Raw genomic sequence first — 21,238 nt, forward strand, 5'->3', positions numbered from 1 at the left:
GGACTTAAGGTTGATTTTTTTCATTCCACAACTTATATTGAGCAGCTTCGCACACAATAATATGCGTGGAATATAATTTTCAATTTATCAAATATCATTTATGCATGCATATGCAACCTAGTTCCATTAAAGGTTGTTTTGTTATTCCCATAAATATTCACACTCGTTTAAAAATTATAAAAAAAATTATTTTCTTAATATTGACAAACGACAAACACAACAGAGGAACAAGATTTTATGCCCGACGCTGGCAATGGTGTTTGCTAAAATATTTAATTTCCGTTAAATGAAATTACGTGTCATCGTTTAATTATTTGGAATATTGAGGCATTGCAGATTAAAATCGAAATATGACATTGCATAACATTTTCAAAACCTTCGTATATCTTCTGTTGATTGAAAAGAAGATACAAAGTTTTAATCCGTTTATGGATAATGAATTATTTATGATAAATTGGGCTGGTCCTTTGTTGGATATACCAACAGTAAGTTGTTTTGTAGCTTTCAAAGTCTGCAGCCTCCTTTCTTCTCAACATTTTGTTGTACAGTTTTATGAATAATAATAATAATAATAATAGTTCATTCTGAACTACATGTACAAGCATGCGTGTGGAATTTACCAACAAATATTTCACATTTGGTGTAGAAATGGTTCCACAACATGACTACAACCTGTCAGTACTGAGTGATATGTCTTCCCTCTTGCTCCAGCCACAGTAGTGGACGGTCCTAACTAAGGCCTTCCTTTGAGCAAGTTTCGTAATCATTTGACTACAAAAAAGTTATTGGCCTATAACTCCCTTAATTTCCAATTACGCTGACCCCAAACTGTACTGTAGGCCTAGGTAGCTTTACCAATTCCAGACATCCAGTTGAAATAAAGGTGAAACCTTACCGTATAATTATATGATTTGATTAAACCCAACTGCCATGCAAAATTTCTGTTCATTTTAAAATGGCCGCCGAACCAGAATCATGTGATTTTATGTCACTCGAAAATGCAAAAAAACTGTTCGGTGAGATATTTGTAACATTACGTATTTCCGTGCATGATATGTGTTGAAAATTTTGCAATTGAACCTAATTTTACTTGCTCAAAGCCTCGAATGGTGTATCAATTATAGTCATGAATAAGAATTATCACAGCTATAAATATTGCAGCTAATTGTGATGGAAAACAAGGTCAGACGCTGGCTCGCTAGCCTGGAGGACGGGTGTTTGATCCCTGCATTGGCTGAGAAAGTTCATCCAGATTTTCCAGCGTGGTTCCCCCTTGTCAGTGATGCAGGACAGAGGGCCTGACAAGAACAGCTGTCTAGTCATTTGGATGATACGAAAAACCAAGGTCTCATGTACACATTGGCGTGCACGTAAAAGATCCCTTGACAGTTGGAATTTGATATAAGAGTCGGCCGTAGTTCCTCTGTCCGGGCAAAATTTCCCTCATAGCAAATTGTATGGCGTATGCCCGTCTTCATTAGCCCAGTTCAGAGCAGAACAGTAGGACGTTAAACCCCATTTTATTTCATTTCATTCCCGATGCATAACAATATCTAACTAAATATCTTACAAAATAATATTACTGTCTGGATCGTCGTAAGTTTTAAACAGATTTCTTCGATTATGAACAAACTATGGAACTTTGGTTATTATAAACTTGCCTGTGTTGAAACTAGGAATTCATGTTTACATCCCAAAGATCTTGGTTCCTTTCGATATTTGCGCATATCTGATCGTACCTTCCTAAATTATGGCCCCTAATTGTACAAAAAATCATGCTTTTAGCTTGTGGTCCCTCTAGAGGTCAAAAAAAATTTCTGATCTAAATAAAACATTTTAGTATATCACCGTTACACCCAAATAATGGTTAAGGTCGAATTTTGTGAAAATCGGACCAAAACTGTCGGACAAAATGGCCGCCCCTTGTACACAAATAGTGTAAACATCTGGTATATCAAAGTTGCGGACCCTCTAAGAGGCCACAATTTTGATTCAATTTTGATGGAACTTGAAATGCATGTTTATAACCCAAAGATCTTGGTTCCTTTCGATATTCGCACATATCGAATTGTAACTTCCTGAATTATGGCCCTTGATTGTACGAAAAATCGCGTTTTGAACTTGTGGTCCCTATTACAGGTCACAATTTTTAACTGATTTAAAAAAAAAAAAATGTGTGAATATGTCACAGTTATACACTAATGATGGTTGAGTTCAAACTTCGTGAAAATTGGACTAAAACTGACGGACATAATGGCTGCCCCTTGTACGAGGTACAAGGTTGTTGATCCTCTAAAGGCTGTGCAGTTTTTATCTAATTTGGATGAAACTTTAAATATATGTTTTTGTCATAATGATCTTGGTTCCTTTTGATAATCACATATATCCGAACGTAACTTCCTGCATTATGGCCCCCGATTGGTCTGAAAAAACACATTTTTAGCTTGTGGATTCTCTAGAGGTCACAATTTTTAAAAAAAGCGTTTAGATATAATCATCATTCCACCATAATGAAGGTTGAATTGGAATTTCAGAAAAATCGAAATGATTCTCTAGAGGTCATAATTTTTTTTCCGATTTTAGAAACCGTTCAGATATATCACCATTCCACCTTAATGAAGGTTGAATTCGAATTTCGGGAAAATCGAAACGAAACTGCCCAACAAAATGGCCGCTCTTTGTACGCAAATTGTGTATAAGTAGGTAATACAAAGGTTATGGACCCTCTAGAGGTCACAATTTTTATCCGATTTTGATGAAACTTAAAACATGTCTTTATATTCCAAAAATCTTAGTCCCTGTCAATATTTGCGCATTTCAGACCATAACTTTCTGGATTATGGCACCTGATTGTGCAAAAAATCGTTTTTGTTTTTAGCATGTTCTCTATCCATCTCTTGCAAAATGTGGGCGTATCCTGCCTGGCAGCCGCTGGTTATCCGATTTTGATGAAACGTGAAATGTAAGGTTCATAACCCAAAGATCTCAGTACCTTTCGATATTATTTGCGCATATTGGACCATATCTTCCTGGATTATGGCCCCTGATCGTATAAAAATCACATTTCAAACTGGAAAGCTATAAACTTTGCAGAGATTTTACTAGAATGTAAAAAGACGGTAACAAAATAAAGGAACGCTCAAACTCAATACCGAGTTGAGACTTGTAGCTTATATTCTTACACTATACTTGAATTATTGTAAAAGTACCGAGAACTGTTTCGGTGTAGTATGATATCTCCCGGGTAGTGATGTAATCAACTTCTATTTTGGTATTGGTCGAATTTAAAGTTTGTGGGATTTCAATTTTTCAAGAGAGAACTTTTTTATTTGTTGGGATATTAACTCTTAACTGACCCACGGTGACTTTTGTCGACACCTATAACGTTACGTTAAGTACCCACGGCAACTTTTGTCGACAAAACCAGTTAGCCGAATGCAACGTTTCTAGCGTAATGAGAGTTACTTCCCTTATGAACAGATGATTTTTTCTCGTTTGTTTACTTCGTGTTTGACATTTTGACAGTGAAAAATCGTACTATTTCTTTTTGAAAAACTATAATAAAAAAGTGATATGTCTAGGCCTATAGGACGACGTTCTCCTAACGACGGATTACCATCCATTTTGAATGACAGCGATTCAGATTTTATCGGTGGTGTAGAATTTTATAGTTTTGCGTTAGAACGTGATAGTGATAGGCTAGTAGGCCTACTGATAGGCCTAAATGATAGAAGCAAATAGGCTTAATCAACAAACTACTTAAATAAGCTTACATTAAAAGAGATTTATGATGAATGATTTTTAGTTTACAACAGCCGAACAAAAAAAATAGAACTAACCATTATATACATAAATTTTGCATGAAATGTCTAAATTTTTGGTATAAAATTTATATTTATGAAAATAACATTAAATTTAGATTATTTCATCCATTTACATGTAGGGTCTATCTACAGTTGTTTGTTTAATATTATATTATGACTTTAAAATGTATGCCCTATATGTATATTTTAACACTAATGACGATTATGACCTGGGTTTTTATGACGTTATGACATCAAACCTCTGGGTCATTTAAGAGTTAAAGGCTGGGGCTATTTGCCACATGTGGTAAGACAATTCGGAGGTTATTTGCCACTTGTAAGTCTCTGTACTGCAGTTATCAACCGATTTCAATGACACTTACAGATCACGATAACATTAATGATATCTCAGAGTAGCCAAAATTCGACCACTTCCGGTTAGCGGTTTCCGAGATATCAGGTTACCACACATTTCATGCAGCACGACTGCAGACCACAATTATGAACCGATATCCATGAAACTTACAGAATATGATAACATTAATAATATCTCAGAGTAGCCAAAATTACGACCACTTCCAGTTAGCAGTTTCCGAGATATCAGGTTACCACACATTTCATGTGGCACGACTGCAGACCGCAATTATCAAACGATTTTGATGAAACTTGCAGATTATAATTACATTAATAATATCTCAGAGTAGGCAAAGTTTCGACCACTTCTGGTTAGCAGTTTTCGAGATATCAGGTTACCACACATTTCATTGAAATCGGTTGGTAATTGCTGTCTGTAGCCGTGCCACATGAAATGTGTGGTAACCTGATATCTCGGAAACTGCTAACTGGAAGTGGTCTAGACTTTGTCTACTCTGAGATATTATTAATGTTATCATAATCTGTGAGTTCCATTGAAATTGGTTGATTTTTGCGGATTGTAGCCGTGCCACATGAAATGTGTGGTAACCCCCATTTCTCGGAAATCGCCAACCGAAAGTTTGGTTACTCAGAGATATTATCAATGTTATTATGATCAGTAAGGTTCATTAAAATCGGGTAACAATTGTGGTCTGTAGTCGTAAGGCTATTTTGAAATTCGTGCTTACCACATGTGGCAAATAGCCACTGCCGATATTAAATTGTGCAGTGGATTTTATTTAATGGGAGGTGATTTCAAACACACAGGTAAGTTTATAATAACCAAAGTTAGGTAGTTTGTTCATAATCGAAGAAATCCGTTTAAAATATACGATGATTCAGACAGTAATTTTCAAGATGTGGGGTAATCGCCAATATTTAATGTTACATATCACTTAACAAAGCTATATTTATATTCCTCTTTTCTTAAAAGCATTCAATGCGAAACTTCCAACATTTTCTACACACTCTTCATTATTAGTAAATTGAATCAGTTATGAGGTTTGATAAATGGTGAGAGATATTGTTGTCTCAAATTATCAAAATTAGACAATACAATAAGAAATGTTTTTCATCTTCTACTAACTGAAAGTTGCAGTTTTTATACACCCACATTTTCATGTGGAGGTATATTGTCGTCGGCCCTGCCCGTCCATCTATCCGCCCAAATTTGTTTGTGGACACTCTACAGGTCACAATTCTTATCCAATTTAGACGAAACTATAGATTTATCTCCAAAAGATCTCAGTTGCTTTCGATATTGTCATGGATTATGGCCCCTGATTGTACAAAAAATCACGTTTTTAGCTTGTGGACACTCTAGAGGTCACAATTTTCATCTGATTTTGATAAAACTTGAAATGCATGTTCATAACCCAAAGATCTTGGTTCCTTTCGATATCTACACATATTGGATCATAACTTCCTGAATTATGACCCCTGATTGTACGAAAAATCGCGTTTTTGTCCCCCGCCTTTCGAAGAAAGCAGGGGACTATTAAAATGGGTTCGTCCGTCTGTCTGTCTGTCCGTTACACTTTTTGGGACACAATAACTCTCTTCCTAATTGAGCTAGAATGTTCAAACTTGGTGTATGTGTTTATTAGGTCAATGCCTTGATGGAGTTCGAAGATGAGCATTTTCCGCTTAGGGTAAGCAGAGATAAGCAATTTGATTGGTTGATGCTTTGGGACACGATAACTCTCTTCCTAATTGGGCTAGAATGTTCAAACTTGGTGTATGTGTTGATTAGGTCAATGCCTTGATGGAGTTCGAAGATGAGCATTTTTCGCTTAGGGTAAGCAGAGATAAGCAATTTGATTGGTTGATGCTTTGGGACACGATAACTTTTAATTGAGCTAGAATGTTCAAACTTGGTGTATGTGTTTATTAGGTCAATGCCTTGTTTTTGGATTTCGGTGGGGGACATCAGCCTCACTGTTGGCTTGTTAGCTTGTGGTCCCTCTAGATGTCAGAATTATTATCCGATTTAAAAAAACCTTTGAATATATCATAGTCACCGTTACACCGTAATGATGGTTAAATTCAAATTTTTTGAAAATGGGACCAAAACTGCCGGACAAAATGGCCACCGCTCGTAAGCTAATAGTGTAAAAATATTATATGGTATATCATGGTTGTGGACTCTCTAGAGGTCATATTGGCACATATTGGATTATGTCCCTTCCACAAATGCGTTTTCCTGCTATTCCAGCCTGTGAATAGAGCAACTTCAATTTGGTCCAATATAGCCTACCTGGCTGACCGGAATTCCAAACAACCAATCAATCGTCGCTGGGTTCGGATGTATACCCTCCCGGAGAAAATTTTGAAAATTTAACCACCACAAATGCGTTTTCTGCTATTTCTAAACTCCAAAAGTATCCAATGGTTTTGTAACCGAAATCCCACTCTGAATTCCAACCATCCAATCAGACTGTTGCAGCTGCATTCACAAATAATAATCGATGCCCAAAAAATGTCGCACAGAGTAGAGTGACTCCAGGCAACATTTTTTAATCCATAGTCAACTCTGTACAAATTTGTGGCATTCAATTAAAAGAAAAGTAAAATTAGTGTTATATTTTAGGGTTCAATAACAGTAAGGGAAGCAAAACTAGAAATGCCCGAAAAAATTTCGGGTTTACAGGCAGCGGCGCCGGTTTTCTTCGAGAGGCGAAGAAGTGGAACTGACCTTGTATGGACCCCGCAAGAAAATTTTGGAATATTTGACAGCCGCAAACGCGTTTTCCTGCAATTTCAGCCCGTAAAGTCAGCTTGCCCGAAAGTTAGGGGGGCAGCTGCCCCCCTGGCTCGTACGCCTATGATTATGGCCCCTGATTGTACCAAAAATCGTGTTTTTAGCTTGTGGTCCGTCTAGACGTCACAATTATTATCTGATTTACAAAAACGTTTGAATATATTACCGTTACACGGTAATGTTGGTTGAGTTCGAATTTCGTGAAACTCGGACCAAAACTGTTCGACATAATGGCCGGCCCTCGTACGCAAATAGTGTAAACATTTAGTATATCAAGGTTGTGGACCCTCTAGAGGTCAAAATTTTGATGAAACTTGAAATACATGTTTATAACCCACAGATCTTGGTTTCTGTCGATATTTGAGCATATGGGATTGTAATTTCCTGAATTATGGCCCTTGATTGTTCGAAAAATCACATTTTTTGCTTACAGATTCTCTAGAGGTCACCATTTTTTCCGATTTTAAAAACCGTTTAAATATATCACCATTCCACTATAATGAAGGCTGAATTTGAATTTCGGGTAAATTGAAATGAAACTGCCCAACAAAATGACCGCTCTCTGTACGCAAATTATGTAGACGTGTGTAATACAAAGGTTGTGGACCCTCTAGAGGTCACAATTTTTATCCGATTTGATGAAACTTAAAACATATCTTTATATCCCAAAGATCTCAGTCCCCTTTGATATTTGCACATTTCAGGCCATAACTTTCTGCATTATTGCCCCTAATTGTACAAAAAATAGTGTTTGTTTTTAGCTTGTTCTCCATCCAGCTCTTGGAAAATTTGGGCGTATCCTGCCTGGCAGCCGCTGGTTTTTATGCGCCCACATTGAAATGTGGTCGGATATTGTCGTCGCCCCCATCCCTCCTTCCGTCCGTCTGTCGTCGGTCCTGCGTTCACAATTGCTTGTGGATGCTCTACAGGCTAAAGTTAAAATCCGATTGACTTTAGATTTATATACAGTGTTTAAGGCCATGGGACGAAGAAGCCTATTGATTTTCAGTGATTTTCGATAATTACTGCCAGAGTTATGGCCCTTGATCACTTCAAAAAATCTTGTGGAAGCTCTAGAGGCTAAAGTTAATATCTGATTGACTTTAAATTTATACACAGTGTTTGAGGTCATGAGACGAAGAATCCTATTGATTTTCAAAGATTTCCGATAATTACTGCCAAAGTTATGGCCTTTGATCACTTTGATACGAACTTGATACGAACAAGTAAATTTTTATGACTTGAACAGCTAAATCCATGCTATTAAAAGTTTTGTATACTAAATGTTAGCATGGGGCAGAACTTTATAAAAACCAAACAAATTCTAATGGTTTTCTGATAATTACTTCATGAGTTGTTACTCTTTATCAGATTTTAGTGTATTATAAATGTTTCATTACCGAAAAAAGTAAAAATATGCAACAACACTTGTTGACTGCCCGGACGATTTAGCTGCTGTGGGCGTATGTTTTGTTGCCTAGCAATCTATCTTTATTAATTCCATATTGTTTCAATTTAGTCAATAAAGCTTCATTCCAAGTTCATGCCAAACTTTATCAAACGCTTTTGATACATCACAAAATATAAATCGAATTTGCTTTCCTTTATTAGGATTACTTATTATAACATCATACATTTCCAAAAGTTGATTTATTGTAGAATCGTTTGGTTGAAAACCAGACTGATACTTATATAATAGGTTATTTTCTTTTATAAAATTATAAAGATTTTTGAATTAAGATTTTCTCTAATATTTTACTTAATGAGCATGATAATGAATTTGGTCTATAGTTGTCATGGTAATGCGGATCACCCTTTCCTTTATACGCTGCAATAATATGTGAAGTCTTCCAAAAACCAGGTAATAATTGGAGTTCTAATGAAAGATTAAAAAATTTGGTGAGAGGACTGGTAATTGAGGGAGTTAACTTTTTCAGTACAGCTGGACTTATATTATTGGGGCCAGAAGGCTTTGAGCAGTTAAGTAGTAGTTATTAGCACACTTTCCTCGGTGTATCGGTGAATATCAGGACAGTTTTGGTCGAGGGGCCCAGCCGAGGCAGCTCCCGACCAAAACTGTCCTGATATTCACCGATACACCGAGGAAAGGTGCTAATAAGTTACTTACATCACATTTCTATCGAGTATTGTGAAGCAAAATGTGAAAAATAGTATTTATTATCGAGTCGTTTCAACCGAAAAGTGACAAATACTTTCTGTTCTTTCATTATTTATCCCTTTCTGAGCCTCACGTTACATTTCATGGTAGAATGATTTCGCAGTGGAGAGACGACCTGAGTAGTATTTACACGTGCGTCTTGCTATGATACAATCACGTGTTTGTTTAGACCAGATCGTCAAAACAATGTCTATGGCGTAGAGGACTGCGATATTATTAAATGTAGTGTAAAGGAAATGCGAAACGTGGGTCATTCCTGGTGAAAGTATGCATCGGCGGATGGTTCTTCCGTTGAAATTTAATTGTAATAAAGTTTATGACTTTCTAGGCTTTTTTTTTCATCCTGCTTATTTTCAATGCCTGTGAAGTGTCCAGCAAGAGAACTGCGCCTTCTATCATTACAATTAATTAAAATAATTATTCAATATTCTAATTTATATATTTTGCATATTAATATAAATCAAACCAAATTATGAAATAGATGCCAATCGGTATGTATAATAATTGATTTTTGTAATATGTTGTTATGTTAATTTAATGTCATTGTATATGTTTTTGAACTGCCATGTAGTTCCCCCCATTTTGTTTTGTTACTATGAATTTGACTAGTTGTTTCATGTACATTGGTTAGAGCCTCGTTATCAATTGCGATCTGAGTCGGACTAAACGTCCGCTACTTGTTGCTTGATAGATATCTAAAACGGTATAAAAGTATCCGTGTATCAGAAATGATCAGTACTCTTTCTGTACATTTCTGATACACGGGTACTTTTAAGCATGTATTGCAATTAAACAGGACAGTTTTATCAAAGGTTGCCAGTGGCAACGAGTAGAAGTGGGATGTAAGAATTAGTAACTGGCCTTTTACTTCTTGTTCACTTCTAAGTCTAAATTTACTGAGTGCACTGCTTTCATCTTTTTTCAGTGCACATAAATATTTTTCCATGTTATATGAATTCTTATACTAAAAATCATGTTTTGAATAGGACCATTTAGATGCTGGATAGTCTAATTCTGGTCAGTGTGCTTTCAGGTCTGGATATATATACTCTTCCAAAAAAAGTAGGAGATATTGAAATGCAAATATCTATGCAGGTTGTGATATGATAAATAGTCATGGACACTTGACATGCTTTGAGAGTATGTGCACAGATGAAGAAATTATCGCCCCAACAGAACCACTGAGCTGCACGTGCGACACGCAGTAGCGCCATACACGTGGGAGGGGTTCATTGTCAAATTTGACACTTCAAGGAAGGGTTGATGAAAACTGCCACATGCTGGTTTATCCTATCCATGTTTGCTTTCCTATCGGTTCTTGCATAAATTTTACTGTTTAACGTATCTTTGCTTTAGTGTGTTACGTTTAATTTGCAATGAGACGTCTTCAACATGATGAACGTCTATGTGCTATTGGCATGCTTCAAATGGATTCTTGGACATTGGCAGGACGTTGTTGACGTTGACGTAACCTCTGTCCAAGCATGTCCCAGACATGCTCGATGGGGGAGAGGTCGGGACTCAGTGCTGGCCAAGGTAATGTGGTGATGTTCTGTTGTTGGAGGTAACCTGTAACGATCCTGGCCCTGTGACATCTTGCGTTGTCATCCTGGAAGATGAAACGGCGGCCATGACGTCGTGCGAACGGCACAACATGGACTGCCAAGATGTTGTCCCGGTAGTACTGGCCTGTAACACGCCCTGCAACAACATGTAAAGCCGTTCTTCCAGCAACAGTGATGCCTCCCCACACCATAACAGAACCACCCCCAAATCGATCATGTCTGATGACGTTAACGTCTTGGAAGCGCTCGTTTCGACGACGCCACACCCTCCTACGTCTGTCCAAAAAATCAACAGTGAACCTTGACTCATCTGAAAACATCACATTGCTCCAGCGTCGATTATCCCAGTGTTGACGATCCCTACACCAACGTCGGGCGCGAAGGTGACCCCTATGCAGTCGATTCCGAATCGTCTGGCCACTCACTCTCACACCAGTGTCTGTTTGAAGACGAGCGCTGATCTGATTTGCTGTGATGACACGATTTCTCAAGGCCAAGGTACGGATAAATCGATCCTGGGCTTGAGTTGTCGCCCTTGGTCGACCTGAGCGTGGTCTGTCCTGTACAGATTGTGTATCACGGTATCTGGACCATAGCCTGCTTATGACAGACTGAGAAACATTCATCGTCCGCGCCACAACCGCCTGTGTTGTGCCGATCTGTAGCATGCCAAGGGCACGTAACCTTTCATTTTGGGTAAGCCGACGCATATCAAAATTTGTTTTCTGGTCACTAAAACAATTAAACTGATGTTTCCACCCTGGAATTCAATGCCACAATGACTGTAACATTCAAAGTCAGAGTCGTGCAAATCTTGGGTTGGACCCCCATGATGATCCCAAGCATCACCTGCATTCCATGCGGTAGCTATTGGTGCGTTTGGGCGTCACATGTAACTGGAAATGTTTCTTCTGTTAGGTTCTATAGTGACTTTTTTCGTAGTCATTTGCATATTTTAGTATTATGCCCCCAAAATCAAATATCCCCTACTTTTTTTGAATAGTATATATGAACTGATTTACATTGAATCGTTTCCGTTTTTACTCTAATTTTAAGTCAGAAATAATCCAGAGGTCTCAATCGAATGGCGGTCACTAGCGTGGGGTTATTCCAGTCTACACCTATAGTAAATAAGAATATGTCGTCACCGTCTGACATGAATCGTGGAATTCGTCTAGCCTCATTTTTCGAGTCCCTTGTTACAAATGACACCGGAACGCATTATGGTACTCGATTCGTGTACCAAAGGTAAAATGATTATTTTGTCTTTTCCCGGTAAGATCACAACATCAATGTTGATTTAAATTGACAAATAATTCGTGTTTTCAATGTCGAAGACTTTGGATGATATTGAGTTAGAGACTTAGCTACTTTAAATTTTGGGGGTTATTGTCATTTGGAAAATATTATTTTTTTGTCCCCCCCCTTTTGAAGAAAGCTGGGGACTATTAAAATGAGTTCGTCCGTCCGTCTGTCTGTCCTTCTGTCTGTCCGTCACACTTTTTGGGACACAATAACTCTCTTTCTAATTGAGCAAGAATGTTCAAATTTGGTGTAGGTGTTTATTAGGTTAATGCTTTGATGGAGTTCGAACATGAGCAGAGATAAGCAATTTCATTGGTTGATGCTTTGGGACATGATAACTTTAGTTCTATAGTTTCATTACATCAATACCTTGACTAAGTTCAATAATGAGCATTTTCTTCTCAGGAAGCAGATCGATAAGCAATTTGATTGGTCGAGACATTGGAACACAATAACTCGCATTCTAATTGATGTAGAATGTTCAAACTTGGTGTAGGCTTTCATTAGGTGAATGCCTTGATGAAGTTCGGTGATGAACATTGTATGCTTATGGTAAGCAGAGATAAGCAATCTGATTGGTTGACGCTTTGGGGCATGATAACTTTGGTTGAAGTGAGAGCAATGAAACTCCGAATATAGATTCATTATATCATTACCTTGACTAAGTTCGATGGTGAGAATTTTCTGCTTAGGTTACCAATTTGATTGGTCAAGACTTTGGAACATAACAACTCTGCTTTTAATTGAGGTAGAATGTTTAAACTTAATGTAGATGTTCATTAGGTGAATGTCTTGACTGAGTTCAGTGATTAACATTTCGAGCTGAAGCTAAGCAGAGCTTATCAATTTCATAATCTTGATTCTATTTGATAGAGAGTGATGAAACTTAGTGTATAGTTTGATTGCTCGATACTTTTGAAAGAAATAACTGTGCTATTAATTAATATGTGTCATCTAATTATTTTGGGATTTCGGTGGGGGACATCAGCCTCACTGTTGGCTTGTTTCTATTCATATTTTTATCCATAACTTGCAAGTTACTGATCTCGCATGGCATTAATTGTATTGTGGATATCTTCAACACCAATCCTTAACGGTGCTAAAGGAATTCCAAATGCAGACGATTCATGTTAATGTCACATGGACTGAATTATCTTGCTGTAATTTTGTCCACCTTGGTTACATAGCTGTCATGCGAGTAAAATCATACATAATTAATTAAAAATGCATTGAAAAAAGCCCTATTCATTCATCCTTTTCTGAACATTCACAATACATTGTAGTAGCCTATTTGATTATGTTTTATCGTGCAGAAATTGCTGTGAATACGAGACCGACGTAAGCGAGCAATGTAGCTTCCGACTAATTACGTAATATATGTCAATCTTCGAGCATTGTTTAGATCATTGTAAAAGTTATTCAACATCGAAAATCATGAATATTACGATCAGACTAAGCATTAGTAGAGAGAAGAGTGAAGACACGCCGCATAGTACTAATTACTATTATAATACTAAGTAGTCATGTTTTCCATACATTTATTGTGTCTAGATAAGCACGACTAAAAACAGACCGACTCCTAAAATGAACGTCGTGTTGTGAATTGTAGAATAAAAAGGGTAGGTTCACGTTTTCGAGTAACCGTGAAAGGATTTTTATACGCCCAATTTTCATGTGGACGTATATTGTCATCTCCCCTGTCCGTCCATCCACAATTGTTTGTGGACACTCTACAGGTCACAATTCATATCCGATTTTGACGAAACTTGAAATATAGGTTTATCTCCCAAAGATCTCAGTTGCTTTCGATATTGGCATGTAACGGACCGAAACTTCATGGATTACACTAGGGACCGGGTATCATTCAGATTTAATGAAAAAAGGAAAGAAACTGAGCTTACCATCTATAATCTAATACACATATTCAGTTAATAGATTGTCATGCAGAAAGTGTTAAATACCATCAAGATTCATCAAAAACCGCCCAGTTTGTGCTACAGAGTTCAAATAATTGAAAAACTTCCTGGTCAGGACACCTTAGTAATGGCAAAATTGATCCTGTAGTTATACAAAAAAGAACTCAGGCAGAAGAAACTTGGATAATAAAATTACAGACCATTTTCCCTTATGGTCTCAATGATAGATTTAAAAACATACAAGAAATTGTTACAAAAAACTTGATCATAAATTTCAAAATAAAAAATGTTCCATAAAAAAATCAAAATTTCAAAAAAGACCCAGAAAGTATTTTGAATGAATTGTATTCTGTATGTCAATGCCATACTTCCGATAAATTGTCCTGTGCAGCTTGTGTACTCAACCTAGCCCGAAAAATTATACACACTTTGAACAAATCTACAGCTTAGAAACTTGGTGTCCTCATACAGGACATCATCTATTCTAATCAACTTAAAGTACGCTTTCTTCCTCAATATTACGATGTTACAAACGATTTGATAAATAGTAAATTTTCACCTAAGCATTCAGTACAGCCTCATAAAGTGCAAAAGAAAAAACCTGACGTGTTATGTAAAATCCTTTTTATACGCCCACATGGAAATGTGGTCGTATATTGCCGTAGCCCCCGTCTGTCCGTCCTTCCATTGTCCACAATTTCTTGTGAACACTCTACAAACTACATTTATCATCTGATTTTTTTAAAATTGATATATGTTGTTTGCATTAGTGAGATGAAGAAGTCTATTTAATTTCAAGAACTTCCGTTAATTTCTTCTGGAGTTATGGCTTTGTTTAACTTTGTTTCACCTTGTGAATGCTCTAACAACAAAAGTTATCTACCGATCTGTATGAAATTTATAGGCATCATTTAAATTAGTAAAACAAAGAATCCTATTGAATTTCAGCAATTTCCGTTAATTACATCTAGAGTTATGGCCCTTGTTTCACTTTGTTAAATCTTGTGAACGCTCTGATGACAACAGTTATCACCCGATCTATTTGAAATTAATATGCATCATTTAAATTAGTGAAATGAAGAAGCCTATTGAATTTTAGCAATTTCTGTTAATTACGCCGTGAGTTATGGCCCTTGTTTCACTTTGTTGTACCTTGTGAATGCTCTAACGACAAAAGTTATTATCCGATCTGTACGAAATTTATATGCATCATTTAAATTAGTAAAACAAAGAAGCCTATTGAATTTCAGCAATTTCCGTTAATCACATCTAGAGTTATGGCCCTTGTTTCACTTTGTTGAATCTTGTGAACGCTCTAATGACAACAGTTATCATCCGATCTGTTTGAAATTGATATGCATTATTTAAATTAGTGAAACGAAGAAGCCTATTGAATTTCAGCAATTTCCGTGTATTACTCCGTGAGTTATGGCCCTTGTTTCACTTTGTGAATGCTCTAACGACAAAGGGGGGCTGGGTGGCCAAATGGTTAGCACGTGCTTGCGCTGTATCATACGGCCTGTCATTGAGTCAACTGGTGTGGTTTCGAATCCCTGGTTGTACGTGACAAGGAGTAGGGTCGCCTGTCCAACCTCCGGTTTCCTCCCACTGCTAAAGACCCCTATGTGCAAGCGAATTATTGAAATAAAATCAAACCATATATTAGTCCCGAAATGACCTAGTTTGTGTCGAGTGGACATTAAACCCCATTTCTCTCTCTCTCTCTCTCTAACAAAAGTTATTATCCGATCTGTATGAAATTTATATGTATCGTTTAAATTAGTAAAACGAACAATATAATTGAGTTTCAGAAAATTTCTGTTAATTACATCTAGAGTTATAGCCCTTGTTTCACTTTGTTGAAACTTGTGAACTCTTGAACGACAAAAGTTATCACCAAATCTGTATGAAATTCATATTCATCATTTAAATTAGTGAAATAGAGAATCCTATTGAATGTCAGCAATTTCCGTCAATTACTTCTAGAGTTATGGCCCTTGTTAAACTTTGTTGAACCTTTTGAACATTTGAACGACAAAAGTTATCATCCGACCTGTATGAAATTTATATGCATTTTTTGAATTAGTAAAACGAAAAAGCCTGTCGAATTTCAACAATTTCTGTAGATTACTTCCAGAGTTACGACCCTTGTTTTAGTTTTTATACGCCCACATTGAAATGTGGTCGTATATTGTCGTCGCCCCCATCCGGCGGTCAGGCGTCCACAATTGCTTGTTGACGCTCTAGAGGCCAAAGTAAATATCCGATTGACCTTAAATTTGTACACAGTGTTTAAGGTCTTGAGACGAAGAATCCTAGTGATTTTCAGCGATTTCCAATAATTTCTGCCAGAGTTATGGCCCTTGATCAATTTGAAAAATCTTGTGGACGCTCTAGAGGCCAAAGTTAATATCTGATTGACCTTAAATTTATACACAGTGTTTAAGGTCATGAGACGAAGAAGCTTATTGATTTTCAGCGATTTCTGATAATTACTGCCAGAGTTATGGCCCTTGATCACTTTGAAAAATCTTGTGGACGCTCTAGAGGCCAAAGTTAATATCCGATTGACTTTAAATTTATACACAGTGTTTAAGGTCATGAGACGAAGATACATTTTGATTTTCAACGATTTCCGATGATAACTGCCAGAGTTATAGCCCTTGATCACTTCAAAAAATCTTGTGGAAGGTCTAGAGGCTAAAGTTAGTATTCAAGTGATTTTAAATTTATACACAGTGTTTGAGGTTATGAGACGAAGAATCCTATTGATTTTCAGCGATTTCTGATAATTACTGCCAGAGTTATGGCCCTTGGCCTTGATCACTTCAAAAAATCTTCTGGACGCTCTAGAGGCCAAAGTTAATATTCAATTGACTTTAAATTTATACACAGTGTTTAAGGTCATGAGACGAAGAAGCCTATTGGTTTTCAGCAATTTCCGATAATTACTACCAGTGTTATGGTCCTTGATTTTCAACAATTTCCGCTCTAAAGGCTAAAGTTATCATCCGATTGACTTCAGATTGATAGACAGAGTTTAAGATCTTGAGACGAACAAGTTATTGATTTTCAATAAATTTTTATGACCTGAACAGCTAAATCCATGATATTAAAAGTTTTGTATACAAAACATTAGCATTGGGCAGAACTTTATAAAAAACAAACAAATTGTAATGGTTTTCTGATAATTACTTCATGAGTTGTTGCTCTTAATCAGATTTTAGTGTATTATAAATGTTTCATTACCGAAAAAAGTAAGAATATGCAACAACTCTAGTTGACTGCCTGGACGATTTAGCTGCTGTGGGCATATGTTTCGATGCCTGGCAACCTATCTTTAGAACCTTGTGAACCCTCAAACGACGAAAATCATAATGTCATCTGTATGAAATTGTCTATTAAATTCCCCCTAATTACCTACAAAAGAATAAATATGCGACAACCCTTGTCGACCGCTGGGACGATTTAGCTGCTGTGGGTGTATGTTTTATTGCCTGGCAACCTATCTTAACAAATAAACATATACAAGACATTAGATTGAATAGAATCTTTAGAGACCGATCAGTAATTAAATCTATACCAGATACTATTCCTAAAATTTCACCAACAGTTGTATACAAATTTTTACCTCCAATTCGTAATAAAATATTTAACTACCATCAAACTATTGAAAACCTTAACGTACAAGAATTTATTAACAATTACGATAATACTACATGTCAATATGCCAACTTTCCCTTTAAAGACAAGTTTCATGACCATATACTGACAGGAAATTTCGATATTGTTGAAGATAAAAATCTTAAAAAAACTTTTTCACTTTGGACCACAATTTCGAGAACAACCAAGTAAAACTAATTTCAAAAAGTTACATAATAATCTAAAATCTCAAATCAGGAAATGCATAGTAGCTTGGTCTGATAAATTTCGTGCATCTTTAGAATTTTTTGGAGAATGGAAAAACACTGTTATTGATCTCTTGTCAAAGAGAATCAAATATATAAAACTTAACCAAAGACACCCGCCACCCGAAGTCCTAAATAATACATCCGCAATTGAATGTCTTGCTTCTCTTCAAGATAGATTTGTTCTAACGCCTGTCGATAAGGCCAGCAATAATATTGCCTTTATCTGTAAAAAATACTATATTAGAAATATTCTTACTGAAGTTGGACTTTGGCCCAATACCCATAACGACACTTATAAATGCATTACGGATTTAACTAAACTAGATATTTTACATAACAAATATACATTTAACAGGAGTAATGATATTAAAGACAATGTGAAAATAGATGCACTACCTTACATTTATTCTATACCTAAATTCCATAAAAACCCAGTAAAATTCAGATACATAATATCCTCCAGTATCTGCCAAACGAAACCATTAGCTAAGACTATCACCAATGGACTTAAATTATGCCAAACTCAACATGCCATTTGGTGCAGAACACTTCGTAGCTATACTGGAATTAATAGTTTTTTCATAATTGATAAAAATAATCCTATAGTAGACACTTTAGAAAAGATCAATAAAAAAGTTAATGCAAAAACACTAGAAACGTTTGATTTTTCTACTTTGTATACTATGCTTCAACATGCCGATCTTAAAGATAATTTGGATTGGTTTGTAGATAAAGCCTTTAATGGAGCTTTCGGGAAAGGAAGAAACTTGATGGCCATTTATGCAGAAGATGCTAAATGGATTATAAAACGTTGCAATCTGACACTGTAGTTTTTGATAAAGAAAAATTTCAAAATATCATACATTTTCTCATTGACAATGCCATATTTGAGGTTGGGGATCAGATAATACAGCAAAACATTGGTTTACCAATGGGAACTGACCCCGCCCCATTTATGGCTAATGCACATTTATATAAATACGAATTCTACTTTCAAGACCATAAAAGAAAAACAGATTACAAAGTAGCTAAAAGTCTAAACTATACCTTCCGATACATTGATGACATAACACCTATCACTGATAACGGAAATTTCAACAAATATAAAAGTGAAATATATCCTCCTGAACTAATATTAAATAAAGAAAATTCTGGCACTATAAATGCATCTGTTCTTGACCTGGACATCAATATAATTAACAATAAATTTAATGTCGGTATTTTCGACAAAACTGACAAATTTGGTTTTAAAGTAGTAAAGTCAATCTATAGTAACATACCAGATACCATACTATATAGTGTTTTCTATTCACAGGCATTACGATTTTTGACAATATGTTACAATAAAGAACTATTTCTCTCCCAAAATAACCCCCGACACTCAGTTAGCAGACATTTTCCTTTTGCTTCTTAGTATTCAGTTTTGTTTTTTGTTTTTGTGACTGATGGAACATGTGCCCTATATGTATTGAATACTGAAACGTTTCTTGATTGATTTTAGAGCATTTAGATTAAGACTACTTTTTTTTATACATTTCACCGATATGGTTACTTGTATAGTTGAATTTTACTACATATGCTTACATTCGTATTTCGTGTAGCATAAAGCAGATCATGACTCATGCTGGCATTGCACAATGGTTTCTTTGGGTTGTATTCCTGCTTGTTTTCAAATTTGAGTGAAGTCTGTGTCACTACAGACCCTGGACTGTACAGCGCAGTGGACGCTTACGGCTAGCCCCCGGATCCATTCACTTTTTTTGAATTGTCTGTCTGTTTGTGTTTTCTTGAGTATGATGTCTTGTCCGTGTATTTGTTATTTTGTGTAAATTTTGTGTGGTGCAGTCCCCTGCACTTACTATAAGGATGGTTGTGGATAGTGTAAAAATATGGTATTTCAAGGTTGTGGACCCTCTAGAGGTCACAATTTTCTTCTCATTTTGATGGAACTTTAAATGTAAGTTTATAACCCAAAGATCTCGGTTCCTTTCAATATTTGCGCATATCGGACCGTAACTTTCTGAATTATGGCGCCTGACTGTACGGAAAATCACGTTTTTAGCTTGTGGACCCTATATCGGTCATAATTTTTATGCGATTTAAAAAAACGTTTGCATATATCACCCTTACACCCTAAGGATGGTTGACAGACAAAATAGCCACCCCTCGTAGTCAAATAGCGTAAAAATATGGTATATCAATGTTGTGCACCCTCTAGAGGTCACAATTTTCTTCTGATTTTGATGAAACTTGAAATGTAAGTTTATAACCCAAACATTTTGGTTCCTTTCGATATTCGTGCATATCGGATAGTACTTCCTGAATTATTGCCCCTCATTGTACGAAAAATCGCGTTTTTAACTTGAGGTCCCTCTTAGATGTCACAATTATTATCCGATTTAAAAAACGTTCAAATATATTACTGTTACACTGTAATTTTGGTTGAGTTCGAATTTCGTGAAAATCGGACCAAAACTGCCAGACAAAATGGCCGCCCCTCGTACACAATTAGTGTAAATAACACTGTTTGACTTTCAGGGAATGTAGCTCGTCGACGTGTGTTCTCTAAGTATCAGAAATGGATACAGATTTTTGGAATGGTGATTTTTCGTAAATCAGGGGCCATAATTCAGGAAGTTATGATCTGATATGCGGAAATATCGAAAGCAACCAAGATCTTTGGGTTATAAACATGCATTTCAAGTTTCATCAAAATCAGATCAAAATTGTGACCTCTAGAGAGTCCACAACCTTGATATACCAGATGTTTACACTATTTGAGAACGAACGGCGGCCAGTTTCGAACAGTTTTTTTAAATCGGATAATAATTGTGACATCTAGAGGAACCTGAAGCTAAAAACACGATTTTTCGTACAATCAGGGGCCATAATTCAGCAAGTTACTATCCAATATGTGCGAATATCGAAAGGAACCAAGATCTTTGGGTTATAAACTTACATTTCAAGTTTCATCAAAATCAGAGGAAAATTGTGACCTCTAGAGGGTCCACAATATTTATATACCATATTTTTACTCGATTTGAGTGCGAGGGGGCGGCCATTTTGTCCGTCAGTTTTGGTCCGATTTTTACGAAATCCATACTCGGCCATCCTTAGGGTGTAACAGTGATATATTCAAATGATACTTTAAATCGGATAAAAATTATGACCGCTATAGGGTCCACAAGCTAAAAATGCGATTTTTCGTTCAATCAGGGGCCATAATTCAGGAAGTTATTATCCAATATGTGCGAATATCGAAAGGAACCAAGATCTTTGGGTTATAAACTTACATTTCAAGTTTCATCAAAATCAGAAGAAAATTGTGACCTCTAGAGGGTCCACAACCTTAATATACCATATTTTTACGCTATTTGAGAATGA

The 21,238-nt window shown here is 36.3% G+C and overlaps 1 protein-coding gene across 6 annotated transcripts in view; it reads left to right on the top strand.

Annotated features, from left to right (window-relative positions):
* Window positions 1-201: 201 nt before the first annotated feature.
* Window positions 202-21,238, top strand: part of LOC126820263 (endoplasmic reticulum lectin 1) — a 190,478-nt gene continuing 169,441 nt past the window's right edge. For 2 of the 6 annotated variants that reach the window (XM_056101270.1, XM_056101271.1), the window contains exon 1: window positions 202-485. In XM_056101270.1, the coding sequence (XP_055957245.1) occupies window positions 351-485 (135 nt within the window). In that variant the 5' untranslated portion in view covers window positions 202-350. The remainder of the gene's footprint in view (window positions 486-21,238) is intronic. The other 4 variants (XM_050548109.2, XM_050548110.2, XM_050548112.2 and 1 more) reach the window with 2 other exon arrangements.

Source organism: Patella vulgata, chromosome 5 (assembly GCF_932274485.2).
Source record: "Patella vulgata chromosome 5, xgPatVulg1.2, whole genome shotgun sequence".
NCBI lineage: Eukaryota > Metazoa > Mollusca > Gastropoda > Patellidae > Patella > Patella vulgata.